The sequence below is a fragment of the Oryctolagus cuniculus genome, chromosome X (genome assembly GCF_051225735.1).
Source record: "Oryctolagus cuniculus isolate XC-2025 breed Fujian yellow rabbit chromosome X, ASM5122573v1, whole genome shotgun sequence".
Taxonomy (NCBI): Eukaryota; Metazoa; Chordata; class Mammalia; order Lagomorpha; family Leporidae; genus Oryctolagus; species Oryctolagus cuniculus.
In genome coordinates, this window is record NC_142888.1 from 113684427 (window position 1) to 113702788 (window position 18362).

Genomic DNA, 18362 nt, shown 5'->3' on the forward strand with positions numbered 1-18362 from the left:
CAGGTAAGTTTCTCCCTCCCTCCCTCCCTCCCTCCCTCCCTCCCTCCCTCCCTTCCTTCGTTTCACCTGTCTCCCTTGTTCCCTCCTTCTCTGCCCTTCCTACTTTCTTCCTTTAAAATTTTTACATTATAAAAGTAGCAAATGCTCATCATAAAAGAGCCAAATTGTATATAATTGCGTGAGGTATAAAATGCAAGTCCTTGATCCCCACCCTTCCTCCCTTTTTCTCCTTTTCTTCTTTATTTCAGTTTTAAAAAGTTATGAGAGTAATGTATGCTAATTATAAAATAATAAAATAATATTGAACTATTGGCAGTATAAAGGAAGCTTATTTAATTTTCATTCTTCCTTCCTATCTCTTTCTTCCCTTTCCTTCCTATCTTCCCTACCTTCTCCCACTTTCCCTCAATTTTTAAAACATATTCAATTTTAGAATATACAAAAATTTTAAAATACTTAAGTAGCATATAACCACTGTAAAAGAATCATGTGGTATAGATTTGAATGGCATATAAAGGAAAAGCCTTCAAGTTTCATCCCCTTCCTCAATGTACCTTTTCTTCCCTGACATAGAACTATCTTACACCTTTTAATGGCTACATAATATTCTGTTGGTGAATGCTCCATGATTTATTTATTGGATGTCAGGTAAGTTTTTGAAAAATACCTTGGAATTTTTATAAAAAATTTAGAAGAAATGGAAGAGAGATATAAATTAGTTTGTTTGCTACTGCAAATTCCATTTTACAGATGGTGATCATATCCATTTTATATATCACTTTATACTTTGAAAATTGCCTTTGAAATATCATCTCATTTGATCTACTTCTATGGCAGCTTTGGGAAATTGGCATATTATTATTTCCATTTTTACACATAAGGAAACTGAGGCCCAGGGGTAATGAAAGAACAGAAATATATATGTTCTCATGGCTAGTTACATATTCTCAGCCTAGTCCTCTTTTAGCACTATCAATTTAAGCTGCATTTCACCTCACGAGTCATGAAAGATTTAGACTTCCCCTTACTTCTAAGCTTGTAGTTTAGGAAATTCATTCAGGTCATACAAATTCTCCTATTATTCTAAGAATGGCAGCGGAACACTTGGTAAATAGGAAGAGCCTGATTAATGGCTGGTGCTCATAGCAAGCCCAAGCCTCATTTGATTTCCTAATTGGCTTCTGTTACATTAAACGTAATGTGAGTCTTTTCACTCCAAATCCCACTTAGAGGCAGAAAGAAATACAACATGTTGTATTATCCTATAGGAAAAGAAACGTTTAAATCACTAGTCAATCATTCAGAAGTGTATTTTATTTAAAATCATAAAATACCCACTAGCACCCTACTGCCCAGCTTCTGTAATATGTTTCATTAGGATTTGTGGCTTTTACACCATTTTGCCTGGAGAAAAGGGACCATTTCAATGTGTTTCCCAAATAAGAAGCTTTACTTGCAATTAATTAAGGAAAGAAGCCAGATGAGTGTGATGAGATGGTGGTCAGGTTTCTCTAAACACAATAGTTTTAAAAATAGGAATGAATTGAGCCGGCGCCGTGGCTCAATAGGCTAATCCTCCACCTTGCGGCGCTGGCACACCGGGTTCTAGTCCCGGTTGGGGCGCCGGATTCTGTCCCGGTTGCCCCTCTTCCAGGCCAGCTCTCTGCTATGGCCAGGGAGTGCAGTGGAGGATGGCCCAGGTGCTTGGGCCCTGCACCCCATGGGAGACCAGGAAAAGCACCTGGCTCCTGGCTCCTGCCAGGATCAGCGCGGTGCGCCGGCTGCAGCGGCGGCCATTGGAGGGTGAACCAACGGCAAAGGAAGACCTTTCTCTCTGTCTCTCTCTCTCACTGTCCACTCTGCCTGTCAAAAAAAAAAAAAAAATAGGAATGAATTGATGAGTTACTTTACTTAATAAGATGTTGCACAGTGTTCTTTTGATCCTGATTGGATCATTATATCATGTTTACATTTATCAAAATATCTTATTGCATCCTACAAATATGTCCAATTATGTGTCGATTAAAAATGTAAAATTTAGGATCATTAAAACTGCAAATAGCCGAGTTAAAGTTGTGTGCATTAAAGTTGGATACATCACGTCTTGTAATGCATTTAAGGTCTGCCTTTCCTGCTCGGCTAACTGCCCCATAGTGTCTGGCACAGAGTAGGGATCCAGTGAGATCTGCTGAGTGAGTATACAGATAAACCAATCAGGGAGGCTTCAGCCAGACTGGGTAACTCAGGTAAGTATCTGACATGGAGTTGGCTAACCTGACTTTAAGTAGTAGGAAAAGACTTGCAGGAGTGATGTGAAGAAGAGGTATGGTTAAAGGGGCCTTCAAAAAGTTCATGGAAAATGGAATTAAAATTGGAATTTATCTTGGTGTAAAAACATTTAGAAATTATTGTGGTTTTCTTCATAACATGCATTCTATGAATTTCTTTTATGAACTTGGAACCCTTGTATGCATGGGTTTCAAAAATTCTTTTGCACCAACATCAACTTATCTTTTAATTCCATTTCCCATGAACTTTTTGAAGTACCTTTGTACACTCAGAAATTGCTTGTCCTGCATCTGATTGGGAAGTATTTTGAATTTTTTGAACAGAGATGGAGACAATGAAAGAACACATCATATATCAGAGGCTTTATGGATTGATTGTCATGCTGAATTTTATCTTTCTCTCAGGTAAGAAAATGTATTATCTCTTCCAATGTCTCAAAAATAAACTCTTTGAAGAATATTACTAGTGATTTGCCGGGCTGCTTCTGAGCAGCCTCCAATCAATATGAAATAGGATGAATTTCAGTTAATGAATCCATTCATTCAATATTATGTATGGCTGATGGAGAGCTGACTTCAGGCAGGACTTGGACTTGGACTACTGCCTTGGACATTTCCTCCTGCAACTCTGAAATGTCCTTTGGTGGCTAATGCACACCTGACAAGGACTTGTGGGATTTTTCCTGTCATGCACAATGCTGATTCAAAGTTCTGTGGAGCATTACCATATCATCTTTTTGTCGAATATTGGCAGGGATTATAGGATACAGAGGGGGAGCTGCTAACTGATTCATAGTGACAAACAGACATACATTTTGGAAGGACCCAGATCTTGCATAGATTCTGTGACACGAATACAGAAAGACTCCTTGCTTCTATTTTGCAGTAAATAGATGATTAAGATAATTCACTGGAGTACTTGGTAATTTGGAGACTTAAGGAGAAGCCTGTCTTGTTTTTTCCATATTAAATAAGTTTAGTTAATAACACACTTACTTAACAAATAAGTCTTTAGCTAAAAGGTTTGAAATGCCCGTGAGTGACAATTCCTCATGAAACTGACCTGAGATTTAAGTTGACTAGCCCTCAGATTTGAGAGCTAATCTGGAAAAATACCAAGTCATCAAACGTCATCAACAGCAAACACTGAATTCTTGCTGTGTTCAGGCCTGATGGGAAACCATGTTTCTTATAATAAAGGTTGAAATGGGGCCTACAGGGCAAAGCAGCAGCTCTGTCACCTGGCCTTGCCTACCTGCTAAGATGTTGATTTATCTTTACCTTGCCTGTTTCCTCCGGGGCAAGAAGCAGTTTTCTCTACTTTATCCAAAACATCTAATACAGATCTTAACACACAGGTTAGGCATTCAGTACATATGTGCTGATTTAACTCATTAATGGAATTTGAAATTATAAAAACTGAACACCTGCATGGTGGTGATACAGATGACACATCTAATGGTGTGTGTGTGCATGTGTGTGCATGTGCATGTGTGTGTTTTGAAGGGTCAGGACACAGAATAAGGTGATATAGGAATTCAAGGATGTAGGAGTTTAGCATATCTACACATGGAAGAGTGAGTAGTGCAGGAAAGTTTGGATGGATTTTGTGAGGAGTCTTTGGTCAGTAAAAATCTGTTGTATAGAATTTAAGCCTGCAGAGGTTACTTTAAAGCAGTTACAAGATTTTCCAGACTGCTTAAATTTCAAATCATGAGTCAAGGCAAAAAAATTTTTTTAGGTTATAAAACAATTAAGTGTAATTGTTCTTCAAGTGGTGAGAAACTCATCACTTTCTTCCTGGAAATAGAAGATTCTTTCCTTGAAGCAATAGTATAACTAAGGTTCAGTCCCATCAGGCCTGCACACAGATGAGTCACCACCCTCCCAACTGTAAGGGTCATTGTCAGGGAGAGATTAATGCCAGACAAAGTAGGGGTGACTCAGAGATGCTCTAACTGGAAAGAGCCAGAGTTGTGGAGCAAAGCCCTGTCCACAGAATACCAAAGGAGAAACCAAACCTGCCGTCACATCCAAGGACAAGAGCATGGCCATCTGGAAGAGGTGAAGACTGAAGTCAGGAGCTGGGTAGTTGCAGAATGGAGCAGGAGGTAAAGAGCTAAGCACAAGCAAGAGGAGAGGGCCTAGGATTTAGCCTTAAGTAGGAACTTAATTTCCTGGTGCTCTTAGTCTGCTTGCACCACCACGTTAAAGGATCATAGACTGGGTGGCTTAAACAACAGATGTTTATTTATCACAGTTCCAGAGGCAGAGAGGTCCAAGATCAAGGTGCCAGATGATTCCTGATGAGAGCTCTTTTTCAAAGAGAGCAAGAGAGGAAGAGAAGAGAGAGGGAGAGTGAGAGTGAGAGAGAGAATTCTATTTTCTTCCCCCTCTTATATAAAGGCACTGATCTCACAATGAAGTCTCCATCTTCATGACCCCACATAACCCTAAGTATCTCACAAAGGCTACATCTCCTAAACACCATCATATTGGGGGTTAGAAGGCCAACATAGGAATTCTGGGAGGAGACAAATATTTAGTCCATAACATACTCCTTCTTCTTACTGGTGTTGGCTGCTGGCTGCATGAATGCTGCATTATGGTTAGGTGGGTGGGTCTAGGTTCGAGTCATAGAGCCACAGTAGTTGTCCCAAAGTCTCCCTCATAACACTGTGTGTATGTGCAACATGCACACACACATACGTAATACCTTAAATGCATCCTGGAATAGGATAGGCTTTGTTGGGAGACATTCTTGACTTGGGAGGCTGGAGCATTGTGGCACATGATCCTAGGGGATCTGCAGGCAGCCTCTGCAGTGAGTTCCTATAGCCTGTACATTGGATAGTCCATCTGGGCTGGAGTCAACATGCTCAGAAGTTCTCTCATATGCAGGGGCAACGTAATCAGGAATCTTTTATTTATTTATTTGAGAGGTAGAGAGAGGGAGAGACAGAGAGAAAGCTCTTCCATCCACTGGTTCACTCCCTAAATGGCTGAAATGGCTGGAGCTGAACTGATCTGAATCCAGGATCCAGGAGCTTCTTCTGGGTCTTCTGTAAGAGTGCAGGGGCCCAAGGACTTGGCCATCTTCTACTGATTTCCCAGACCATAGTAGAGAGCTGGGTCAGAAGAGGAGCAGCCAGGCGCCCTTATGCAATGCATGCACTGTAGGAAGAGGCTTAGCCTACTATGCCAAAGCACCAGCCCAGTTAACCAGGAATCTTTTGACACAAGAGGACCCCGGAGTCACATCAGGAGATTTGTCATTATACTGTAGAGACCTGCTTGGTCAGGGTCAGTCAGACAGGCTGCTGTAACTGTGGAACCGTAAAAATATTTTTCATCTGACAGGTGTGTGTGTAGCTAGGGGAAGGAAAAACCTCATTTTTGGGGAAGAAGTCATTTTCTGAGCATGAACCTTAAGCAGAAACTCCAAATTTTTTTTTATTTAACTCTATAACTGAGCTGTTCAATATAGTAATGCCTCATAACACATAACTATTTATGACTTAATGCATTGAAATAAAATAAAACAAATTCAGTCATTAATCAAACCTTATTTGAAGTGCTCAATTGTTTCAAGTGACTGACAGTTCCAATATTGGGCTGTGCAGATATATTAGATGAAAGGCCTTCAGAAATTTCATGGAAAATGCACATTGTGGGAAAAAAAACTATGCATGTATTTCAAAAAATTCTTGCACCAAAATAAACTTATCTTTTAATTTTATTTTTCCATGAATCTTTTGAAGCTCCCTTGGAGAACATTTCTATCTTCATAGAAAATTTTATTGGACAGTGCTATTCTAGAAGTTTATGGCAACTAGCTCTTTGAGAAAATACATTTTTATGAAACAGCTTCATTGAAATACTATTTACATACCATAACCCACCCTCCACATTTAAAGTGTACAATTCAATGGTTTTTCGTGTATTTACAGAGTTGTGAAACCATCACCACTAATTCCAGAACATTTTCATTACCCCCAAAAGAAACCACATACTCTGCCTTCCTAGCCTTCCCAGCCTGGCACTCCAGCAGCTAAGCAATCAATAATCTGTTTTCTGTCTCTATGGATGTGCTTGTTCTGGACATTTCATATAGGTGGAATCATATCACATGTGGCCTTTTGTGTCTGGTTTCTTTCTCTTAAGAATGTTTTCAAGGTTTACCCTGGTGTAACAGGTGTTAGTGCTTCATTCGTTTTTATTAGAGAACAGTATTAAATTGCATGGACAGGCCTCCTATGTTTCTGTTCATGACTTGGTGGATATTTGAATTGTTTCCTCTTTTTGGTTATTATGAATAGTGTTACTGTAAACATTTCTGTACAATTTTTTGCTTGCGAATATGCTTTCAATTCTTCTGGCAATACACCTAGAAGTGGGATTGTTACGTCATACGGCGACTCTATGATTGACATTCTGAGAGATTCACAGCCCATTTTCCAAAGAGTCTGTGTTATTTTACATCCCCACCAGTAGTATATGAAATTTTCTGATTTCTCCACATCCTTGACAACACTTATTATTGCCTGCCTTTTTGGTGATAACCAGCATAGTAGGTATGAAGTGCTAACTCACTGTAGCTTTGATTTGCATTGTCCTCTAACTAATGATGTTGAGCATATTTTCATGTACAAGAACAGACATTTTGTCTATTTTGTCTGCCAATACTCAGGCCTCTTGGTTGGAAAATTATGCCTACCAGACTCTGAAGTATACATTTCTTTAAGTGTTTTTTTAAATATGTATTTCTTTGTTGACATACCCAAGGTGCCTTCATAGCCAGTAAAGGACACATCAGAAAGCCTCATAGGATAGTGTGTTTTTGAGTGACTGTGCATGTCTTTTAGGTGGGTGACCCATACTTACACTCTGCCTCAGGCTATTAGGGTATGGAAATTTCATTCATTAACCATGAAAATATTGATGAGGAATTGCATAGGCTGAAGAGTAGGCCTGAAATGTTGTTGCTCCTAGTGCTCTTATTTCAGATATGGATGGGCTTCTAATATCCTTGGCTTGGAGTTTTAATTACCTAGGCACCTTTGAGTTAGTCTAGCAGGCTAGAGCTTATGGAAGCTGCTAGCATCACAAGACAGAGACCTTGTTAGGGAGGCAGAGGGCCTTGTAATTCCACTGCCAGATAATAATCTATAGTCTTTCCCCTTTTAAAAATGGCTCCTCTATACACCCAATTACCAAGCCTAGGAACTATCCTTTCATCTTTCATCCTCTATAGTCAAGCCATTGAGTCTACCTCATGCCACCTCCGAAATATATGCCAAATCTGACTACCTTTTTCTATTCCTTTCTTTCATTTTCTTACCATCTCTACTGCCTCTACCATGGTCTGAACTACCATCATCTTCTCTCTGATAACTTCAATAGCCTCCGAATGGGAATCCCTGATTTCTCTCTTGTTCTGCTGCAGTCTATTCTCAACACAGCAGCCAGAATTATCCTTTAATATATCATGTGAGATCAGGCTACTCTTTTATTCAAAACTTGCCAATAAATTCCAATCACAATTAGAATAGAATTCAACTCTTTAATAAGACCTAAAAATCACTGCATGGTATAGTCTCTGACTGCATCTGGGGCCTCATTTCCTACTCGATTTCCTACTCATTTCCTACTCGATTTCCTTTCTCTTCCTCCACTCCTGACACACTGATTTCCTTCTGTGCCATGAAAAGGTTTATGCATATGCTGTTATCCATGTCTTACTTCATGTCATTGTAACCTTAACTTTTTTTTCAACCCCTAGGACTAAGCTAAACTGGCTTTGTCACAGAACCTTCCCTAACCATCCTATGTAATCTGGACATTCCCACTCTCCTCATCCCTATCTTCCCATTATGTAGGTCATCAGCCTGTTCATTTCTTTCTGGGTACTTTTCATAATTTATAATTCTTTCCTTTGTTTATTGATTTCCTTTCTCTCTGAAAAGTTAGCTGATAAGGCCAGGGACCTTGTGTGTCATATGAACTCTATTTTTATACTCTGACAGTGACACATAGTTGGTCCTCAATGGACATCACTGCTGAATAAATGGATTTTCTAGGAGACTTCTGGTTTTATGAGTAAGGGTATACATTTCATTGGGTAAAACAAGGGCCTTGAATCCTATATTTAAAGGAATAAGCACATTACCTATGTAAGGGTAATTCTGCTGTTTCCTGTTCCAGGAAGAACTCTTAGCAGACCTGGCATTTGCTCAGCATTCTGGGTATTGGAAGAGGGTATGTGCTAGATAACCATGACTGAGGACTTGTGACAGACTGAGGCTCTGGGGTTCAGGGTTGAATGCCTATACATACAGCAGATGTAGATTATCTAAGGATTAGCCTGCTTATTCACAAGACCAGTGGGAAGTGTAGGCAGTAGGTGGCAGATAATAACTTAGGTGGTTCTTTGTGGTTATCCACATTATGCCCAGGGTGATGTGGGAAATGAAACTCTCCAAGATTAGGCACCTTTTATAGCTGTTCAGACAGCCAGGAATTTGCTAAACCAGGATATGGCCTATAAAGGTTTTCAATACTCTAGAACATTGATTTGTAAGGATTTGTGATACAAGGATCCAGAGAATCCATTGCTCAGGTAAAGGCTTTACATAATATGGAAGTGACTATCTGCTCATTCCCCTTTGATGAGCAGATGGTGAAATTTCCCAGTTGCAGCAACTATAGAATACCCTTGACAGAATTCTCACCTCCAGAATGGCCAGATTCTCTGAAGTATAAACACAATCAGTGTCTCTGGTGGCCCTTTCTCCACATCTTCTCTGCCTCCTCTCATTTCTTGGATAGGAGATATTGCCACATGGTTTGCTGGGCTGTGAATGTATGCATTATTATGAGTTCATAAGTTGAATTATGTCTTCCCTAAATCCATATGGTAAAGTCCTAATCCTCAGGAGGAACCTCAGAATGTGATCTTATTTGGAAATAATGTCATTACAAATACAGTTAGTTAAAATGGGGTCATAATGGAGTAGGGTGGGCTCCTACTACAATATGAATGGTGTCCTTATCAAATAAGGAAATTAAGATTCAGATACCACACAGGAAGAACACTATGGAAAGATGAAGGCAGAATATTGGAGTGATTTGCCCACAGGCCAAAGTATACCAACTACATCCAGTAAACCACCCCAAACTAGGACATGGAACAGATTGTATTTCATAGCTATCAGAGGGAAGTAACCCTGCAAACACCTTGGTCTCAGACTTCTAGCCTCCAGAGCTGTAAGGCAATAGGTGTCTGTTCTTTGAATCATCCAGGTTGTGATCCATCACAAATGACCAACAAGCATATGAAAAGATGCTCAATATTGTTAATTATTACAGAAATGCAAATCCAAATCACAATGAGATACTGCTCCATACTCACTAGAGTGGCAATAATAGCAATAACAATTATTGTCATAATAAAAGGTAGAAAGCAACAAGTGTTGGATATGGACAAATTGTAACCCTCATATGTTGCTGGTAGGAATTTAAAACAGTGTAGCTATTGTGAAAACAATTTGGTCAATACTTAATACATTAAACATAAAATTACTATGATCCAGCAATGTCACTCTAAGATATATATCCCAAAGAAATGAAGACATGTGTTCAAACAAAATGGATGCTGTGAATGTTCATTGCAGCAGTATTCAGAATAGTCAAAGGTTAGAAATGACCTATTTGTACATTAACAGATGGATCAATAAACAAAATGTTATATATACATATTAGGGAGTCCAAGGGTACTTCAAAACATTCTCAGAAAATAGAATTAAAAGATGGATATTTTGGTACAAAAATTTTTTTTTTTTTTTTTGACAGGCAGAGTGGACAGTGAGAGAGAGACAGAGAGAGAAAGGTCTTCCTTTTGCCGTTGGTTCACCCTCCAATGGCCGCCGCTGCAGCCGGCGCACCGCGCTGATCCGATGGCAGGAGCCAGGATCCAGGTGCTTTTCCTGGTCTCCCATGGGGTGCAGGGCCCAAGCACCTGGGCCATCCTCCACTGCACTCCCTGGCCATAGCAGAGAGCTGGCCTGGAAGAGGGGCAACCGGGACAGAATCCGGCGCCCCAACCGGGACTAGAACCCAGTGTGCCGGCGCCGCAAGGTGGAGGATTAGCCTATTGAGCCACGGCGCCGGCCCCAAAAAAATTTGAAATCCATGCATACAGGTATTATTCAGCCATGGAAAGGAATTAAGTACTGACACATGTGACAACATGGATGAACATTTCACTAAGTGGAAAAAGACAGGGAAGAAAAGCCATGCATTGGATAATTGTTTATATGAAGATCCAGAATGAGCAAATCCAGAGACAGAAAGTAGATTAGAGGTTGCCAGAGGCTGAGGGGATGGGCAAATGGGGAGTGGTGGCTTGGTGAGTATGGGGTTTCCTTCTGGACTGATGGAAATGTTCTGGAATTAAAAAATGATGATGGTTGTACACCATTATGAATATGCTAAATGCCACTGAGTTGTAGACTTTAAATGGTAGAAATGGTGAATTTTATGTTACTTGATTTTTGCCAGTACCAGTAAAATTGTGCTTGGCACTCCTGGGACTGTATCATAGGTTTGCGGAGGTTTGTGATGAGATTTTCCTAACATGGAAAAAATCAGGTATGTTATAATGTTAAGTGAGAAAAGCAAAGGACCAAATGTAGTATACAATATGATCTCAGCCACAAGCAAAATCTGTGCACAGAAGAAAAATGAAAGCCAGAGGAAATATATGAAAGTGCTCTGAGTGGTTGTCTCTGGGTGATGGAATTCTTGGGTAAACTTTGTTCTCATCTTTGTCTTTCTTATACTTTTCACTTTTTCTTTAAAAAGACATGTAAGGCACAGCTTTTATAATGGAAAAACACCTCTTTTTTAAATTAAGGGAGACAATAAATGTATTTAACGTCAAAGGAAATAGCAAGATAGAGGTGAAGACACACAGAGGAGAAAAAAGCAAAAGAGAACACGCTTCAGGGGAGCAATCATACCATGTGGACTTGAGAATTGCCAGGGAGCAGATGGCAGCATCAAGGCAGACATCTGCAATGGATGGCAAAATCATATGCAAGGACACAAGTGGCCTTTGAAGCAGGCCCTGGGGTGGCTCAGGAGAGAAGGCTGAATGCCTGGCCAAACAGAAGGTCAAGCCTCTCTCTGCCTCGTCTCAGTCCCATCTCCTTAGAGCCTGGCCTGGCTGGGGCCTGGAGGTGCAGGAGGACTAAGCACAGATGTGCTTGCCTATGTGAGGGTGCAAAAGACATTGTGTGGGAGAAGGAAGGGCATTCTAATAATGATACTGACACACACTGCAGCTGACATTTACATGGCACTTCACACCTTAGAAACATTCTCACATACATTACCTGCATGTTGGTTGTCACCAGCTTATCATATAAGAACAAGGCACAGAGAAGTGACATGAGTTTATTTGTTTAACATTTATATTGTGCCCAGTGTCTGCCGGACACCATCCTGAAAGCTTCAAATGTGTTAATTGCCCAAGTTCACACAGCTAGTAAGTGGCAGAACTAGTTCTCACATCCAGTTTTTCACAGTCCACCACACCACACCACACTTCTGCTTATGTCTAAGTAGAATTCAACTCTCTCTGTACAATCTCAAGGCCACCAGTGGTTCTATCCATCTGTCTATCCATCCATCTACCCATCCACCCATATTTACTTTTCTCATTATAAATGTAACACATAATTATTTTAAAATGGAAATATTACCTAAACAAGTAACATAGAGAGTAAAAATGCCTCTAAGTCCCAATCTAAAGATAATAATTTTTAAAGGTTTGATATCTGTTCTTGCAAATTTTTGTATATGTATGCCAACACATTTTTCCCCTTTTAAATAAGATAATATGAGGGGACTTTAAAAAGGTCATGGAAAATAGAATAAAAGATCAGTTTATTTTAGAGTGAAAAAAATTGAAATCCATGCATATAAGGAGTCTTCCAAAAGTTCACGGATGATGTGTATTATGAAAAAATACATATGGATTTCAAACATTTTTCCACCAAAATAAACTTCTTTTAACTCAATTTTTCCCACTTTCTTTTTTTAAGATTTTGTTTATTTATTTGAGAGACAGAGGTACAGACAGTGAGAGGGAGATACAGAGAGAAAGTTCTTCCATCTGCTGGTTCACTTCCCAGATGGCTGTAATGACCGGAGTTGCGCCCATCCGAAGCCAGGAGCCAGGAGCTTCCTCCAGGTCTTCCATGGGAGTGCAGGGCCCCTAGCGTCTAGGCCATCTTCTACTGCCTTCCTAGGCCACAGCAGAGAGCTGGATTGGAAGAGGAGCAGCCAGGACTAGAACCAGCCCTTTTGTGATGCCAACACTGTAGGCAGAGGCTTAACCAACTAAGCCACAGTGATGCCCCCCCCCCACTAACTTTCTAAAGTACTTTCATACTATACCCATGCATTTGTGACTCTCATTTCACATAATATTAAGTCTTGAAAATCTCCCTGACTATCTAGGTCTACCTTGTTTTACTATTTTATTGCATAGCAGTAGCAATTTTTGTAACCAGTCACTTATCCACACACATACAGGTTTTTCAAATTTTCTTGATTACAAACAATGCTGCAATAAATATCCTTGTACTTGGATCTTTGTATATTTGTATATTTGTCCAGAACTGTCAGAAATGGAATTGATGGCTCAAAAATATATACACAATTAAAATTGTCATAAATACTGGCAAATTGTTCTCCAAAAAATAATACTTAATTGATACTCCCACCAGCAGTATGTCTATGACTCATTTCTCCACAGACTTGCTAAAGCTGGGTATTCTGGCTTCTAAAATGTTATCAGTCTAATAGGAAAAAATGATACCATTATTGTTTTTTTTGTTTTTAAAGAGTGAGATGGCATAGTTTTATATTATTGGCCTTTATATTTCTGATTTTGTACGTTACTCATTTCTATCTTTTGGCAACTAGTTTTATGTTAGTTGGAGGAGAGGCCCTTGTAGACCCTATAAGATTATGATACATTCTCTTTTAGGAGACAGGTGAGCCCTGGAGATTTATGTTCACCATAAAACAGGTTCTTAAATGTTGTATTTTGTGTCATTCTGGAGGGCTGTTACCCAATAATGTTCCGGAGTCATGTTACCCAATAATAATTGAGACACAGGTTTCATAGAAATTATCATGCTGTGGGATGAACTATTGATTTATTAGTCACGTGAAAGATGATAAGATACTATAATCACATAAGCCATGGACAGAAACAAGCATTGGCTTATCCACCATGGATAGTTCAGATATAACAGGTGCACAGCATGAGTTTCTGCATATGGGTGTGCATATGTGTGTGTGCTGGCGAGTCTGTGTGTGAGTGTGTGGGCAGACATATGCATTTGCTTGTTTGCTTTTGGAGGACGTTCAGTAGAGGAGTGGAGCTAGAAAACACTATATGGCCAAAGAATCTCTGGGAGTTTTCATTTGGGGTCCATCTCCCAGAAGTAGAGAAGTGGGTGCTCCCTGCTAGCCCATGTAGTGTGCTGTTGTGGTTGTCACTGTCTCAGAGCAGTGGTTCCAACATTACAACACTAATTATGGGAGCAGTTACAATTCCTTTCTCCCATAGATCTCCTTGTTGGTTTGGCTTGGGCTGTGTTAGTACTGAAACTTTGGGTGATGCTTGGGAACCTTCAGTTGTGTGCCTAGTGGCCTTAGGGTGTGAGGTTTGTAGTGGTGATAGGGTCATCATTCATCAACAGCTTCATATGAAACAAAGGGCAAACTCAATTGAAATTTTCACAGGTATTGCTTAATTGCCTGGCAAAAGGCCCCCAGTGGCTGCATCCTTCCGCTGTGTTTGAGAGGAACTTGAATACATCATTACACCTAATTTTACATAATCTCACACTGTCACTAGGTAGGGATGATTATCTGGCATAGGCTCTAATATGAATGGTGGGCCCTAGAGTTGGACAGACATACAGCATTGTGGCCTAGAATTTCTCACTTTACTGAAGCAAACCTTTGTGGTTCTGGCAGGCTGCGTTACATGTTCAAAATTATGCAGCTGATGAGTGTTGGAGCTGCGATTTCACCCCAGGTCAGACTCCAGAGCCAATGCATGTCAATGGCCATCTAGAGCACCTTAAAGCCACTATGACCCCTTAGCATGGAGAGGGAAAGAGGGCATCAGAGTGCACCCAGGGAAGTGCCATCTCTTGCATTCCTGAGTATCAGTCAGAGACTTGGAGCTTCAGTACTGTCCAGCTGGCCACCCTTTTAGACTTTGTCAGTGCCTTTCAGTGAGCAGCAGTCTCCAGAGACTGAATAAATCAGGTAATTTGGATCAGGAAAAGGCACTGGAGAAGCAAATTGCTGTTGCACCATGCATATAGTACATATAGTAAGGTTATGTGGGTGGAAATAGTTCTCTTTTGATTATACGTGTGAGGAATGTGTGTTGAAATCCAAGCTGCCTTTTCCCTGGTTCCTTCCCTACTTCTCCAAACTGTCCAGCTGGTGTCCACTAATCTAACTTTTTATATTAGCCCAGTGAAATATAATTAGAAAGAAACTCTTCTGTCAGAAACAATTCCAATGTCAAATAGAGAGGATTTCTGTATATCTACTGTTGTAGCTTCTTTATGCCAGTTTTGAGTCATAATTATACTGTATAATCTGGTTTTGACTATATTGCCAAAGAAGATGATACAAATTTTTAACCAAATATTTCATTGGTTTTCTCTTCCCTCTTCTCCAAATATGATCAGATACAGTTTCACTAAAAGGGAAGAAGCTCAATTTTTCTGGAAGAGGAGACAAATACATAAGCCTGATCAACACCATTCCTGAACTCAGCAGATTCACAGCATGCATTGATTTAGCATTAATGGAGGATAACTCAAGTTATTGGATGGCCTTTTCCTATGTTACTAATAATGCTTTCTTGGGCAGAGAAGGCATAGATCTTGGACTTGCAGGAGACCATCAGCAGCTAATACTATACAACTTGGGCAGGACCTTTTATATCCATTGCCAGCTGACTCCATCTCAATGGCACACAATATGCTTGATATAGGATGGTATGAAAGGCAGATTAGAGCTTTTTTTGAATAAAGAAGGGATACTGTTAGTGATGGATCAACCACAAAACCTGACACCTAATGGGACTCTCATCCTAGGGAACTTTCTGAAGAATGGCGACAGCCGGGTTAAAAATGTGGTGCCTCGATTTAACAGCAGCTTATATTACTTGCAACTCGGGGACTGCGTCCTGGAAAATGAGTTTATGAAGTGCTTAGATGGAACTGTAGTTAGTTGGGAAGAAAATGTCTGGCTTATCCACAAGATCATCCCAACTGTCGACAGGATGCTGCGCTGCTGTGAGTAGCATGAACTTTCCTCCTTGCCAGGGTAACATTGATGCGTCCTGCTGCTTGGTGTTCTGAATAATGCACTCCTAGACCCAGGCTCTGTCTTCCTCTGACAAGTCCAAGGTTGCCAGTTTTGTCATCTGCTTTTTAATGTAGAGCAGTTACTGTTTTCTTTAACCTTTTGTTATGATATATTTTCAAACTTACAGAAGAATTGCAAGAGTAAGATAAAATAACATATACTCTTTACCCCAATTTACCAATGATTAACAGTTTCCTATATGCTTTGTCATTCTCCCCATCTCAATCTTGTTTCCCCCCCCACATGCATTTACACATGCAACTTGTTTCTGAATCATTTGAGATTAAATTGCAGGCATGATTGCTCATTTTCTATAAATATCTCAGTGGGTAATTCTTAATAAGGAATTCCCTTAACTTTATCAATACTAACATCTAATTCACAGTTCATATCCAAAAATTAGCTAATTATCCCAATAAATTCCTTTATAGCTGTTTTTGGCTTGGTCCAGCATGGCCTTTGGTTATCATGTCTGTTTATGTTCGGATTTGGAAGAGATCCTCAGTCTGTCCTTATCTTTCATGACCTAGGCATTTTTACTGTACAGTCAAGTTACTTTTTAGGATATCCTTCAACTTGTGCTGTAATCTTCTCATTGCGTCGCATCAGTGGATAGACACATGGTGGAACATTGTCTTTTACCCATGAGAATAATTTTGATAATTTGATTCTGGTGATGTTGGCCTGATTTCTGCCCTGTACTCTTTTTCCTTTGTAACTTCTGGGGAGATGTTTTGAAATTAAATAAATGTTTTCTTATTAGATTTTCACCTAAAATTTTTACATGGATTTCTTGCCCCAAATCACTAATTACTTCAGTGGTGTCAAAATGATGATTTTTAAGAAGTCTTAGGTTCCTACATTAGTTGACATTCTATTGTAAGGAAGAACTTTCTTTTCTTCTGCATTTACTCATTCTTTCATTCATGTGTTTATTCATATGAACATGAACTCGTGGATTGTCATTTTATTCAATGCTAGTATCATTTGTTTTAATGGTCAAATTGGGCCCAGATTCAACCAGTGGGAGCCCTTCAATCATGCTTCTGTGTCCTTTTGACACATTTCCATCATTCTTTGAGCATTTCCTTATTTTCTGACACGATATGTTCAGGTTCATCTTGTACTTTTTTTTTTCTCAGTCCAAGAATTAACCATTTTACCAAGGAGCCCTGGTTCCTTTAGCAGGGAATTGTAAACAAATTGTCTTTTCTTGTTAGAACAATGATGGTATTAAAGGGCCATTTGGAATGAAGCTTTTGTAATAAAACTGGCCTCTTGAAGTTACACATGTAGGTTTATATTTTTATCTGGTTTTAAGAAGGAAATATAGGATTGTTTTTCTCTATACAGTATCACTGTTCCCTTAATTCCAAGCCTCTCCACCATCAGCAGCAGCAAACCTCCTGAAGCATGGGTACACAGCAGTAATGGCATCAAGATAGGATTTCTTTCTCAACTCCTGAAGTGTTTGCTTATTCTTAGAGGATGTTATTTGCCATTCTTAAATTTGTTTGGAGAGGGGTGATTACAGAGAGAATGAGGGCTAGATCTGTGCCTAGGAGAGCTTTCACAGACTGGGGATATGTCCCCACCAGCAATCCAGATGCTGTTTGAGTTAATGACAGAGGTACATTTCAGGAGATTTCTGTTTCGTTGTGATCAAACCAACACAAAGAAATAGGAGAGCTATTTATTTGTGCTGCTACCTGAAAGCATTTGATTTTTCTCTTTTCTGAAGTCCTGAAAATAAAAGAAAATAGCTCTACTTGGCTTTAATTAACAAACCTGAGCTAAGAACTAGAAGGCCAAGCCTGAATAACTCACCAAAAGCATTTTAAAGTAGTTGTAACTTTGATCTAAGGAACCAGAAGCATGGACCTCTTAAATCTGTATGCTTAGCAGTGATCTTTGAAAACCTAATCTGATCATGGTGTCTCCCCTGCCAGGTAAAAAGATCTCTGTGAGTGAGATCCCAGTGGAAAGAACAGGTCTTCAAAGAAGGAGGTACCTTTCTCTGAAGGGAGGAGAGAACCTCCACTTTGACTAAGACCTTGTCTAAACAAGATAAGAGTCGGAGAACTCAGAGGGCTTCCATAGCCTTGGAAACTCATGACTGGAGCATAGGGAGATTACTGATGCCATAGACAGGAGTGTCAATTGGTAAAGTCAACAACAGGAGTCACTGTGCACTTACTCCCCATGTAGGATCTCTGTCCTTAATGTGCTGTACATTGAGACTTAATGCTATAACGAGTACTCAAACAGTATATTTCACTTTGTGTTTCTATGGGAGTGCAAACTGTTGAAATCTTTACTTCATGCATACTAAACTGATCTTCTGTAAAAAAAAAAAAAAGAAATTATCAATTCCCAACTTGACTCTCACTGGGATTAAACATGACAATAGGTCTGATCTGATTTCATCATCATTTAAAAAAATCATCTATTATTTTTCACTTTATGTTTCTGTGTGGGAGCAAACTGTTGAAATCCTTACTTAATGTATACTAAGCTGATCTTCTGTATATTAAGATAATCGAAAATGAATCATGATGTGAATGGAAGGGGAGAGGGAGTGGGAAAGGGGAGGGTTGTGGG

At 39.7% G+C, this 18362-nt stretch overlaps 1 protein-coding gene across 1 annotated transcript in view; it reads left to right on the forward strand.

Annotated features, from left to right (window-relative positions):
- The window catches only part of ADGRG4 (adhesion G protein-coupled receptor G4), a 149454-nt gene that overhangs the window by 40381 nt on the left and 90711 nt on the right, over positions 1–18362 (forward strand). Inside the window, 1 exon segment of the mRNA XM_089323950.1 lies at positions 15077–15688. Coding sequence (XP_089180076.1) covers positions 15077–15688 — 612 coding nt within the window.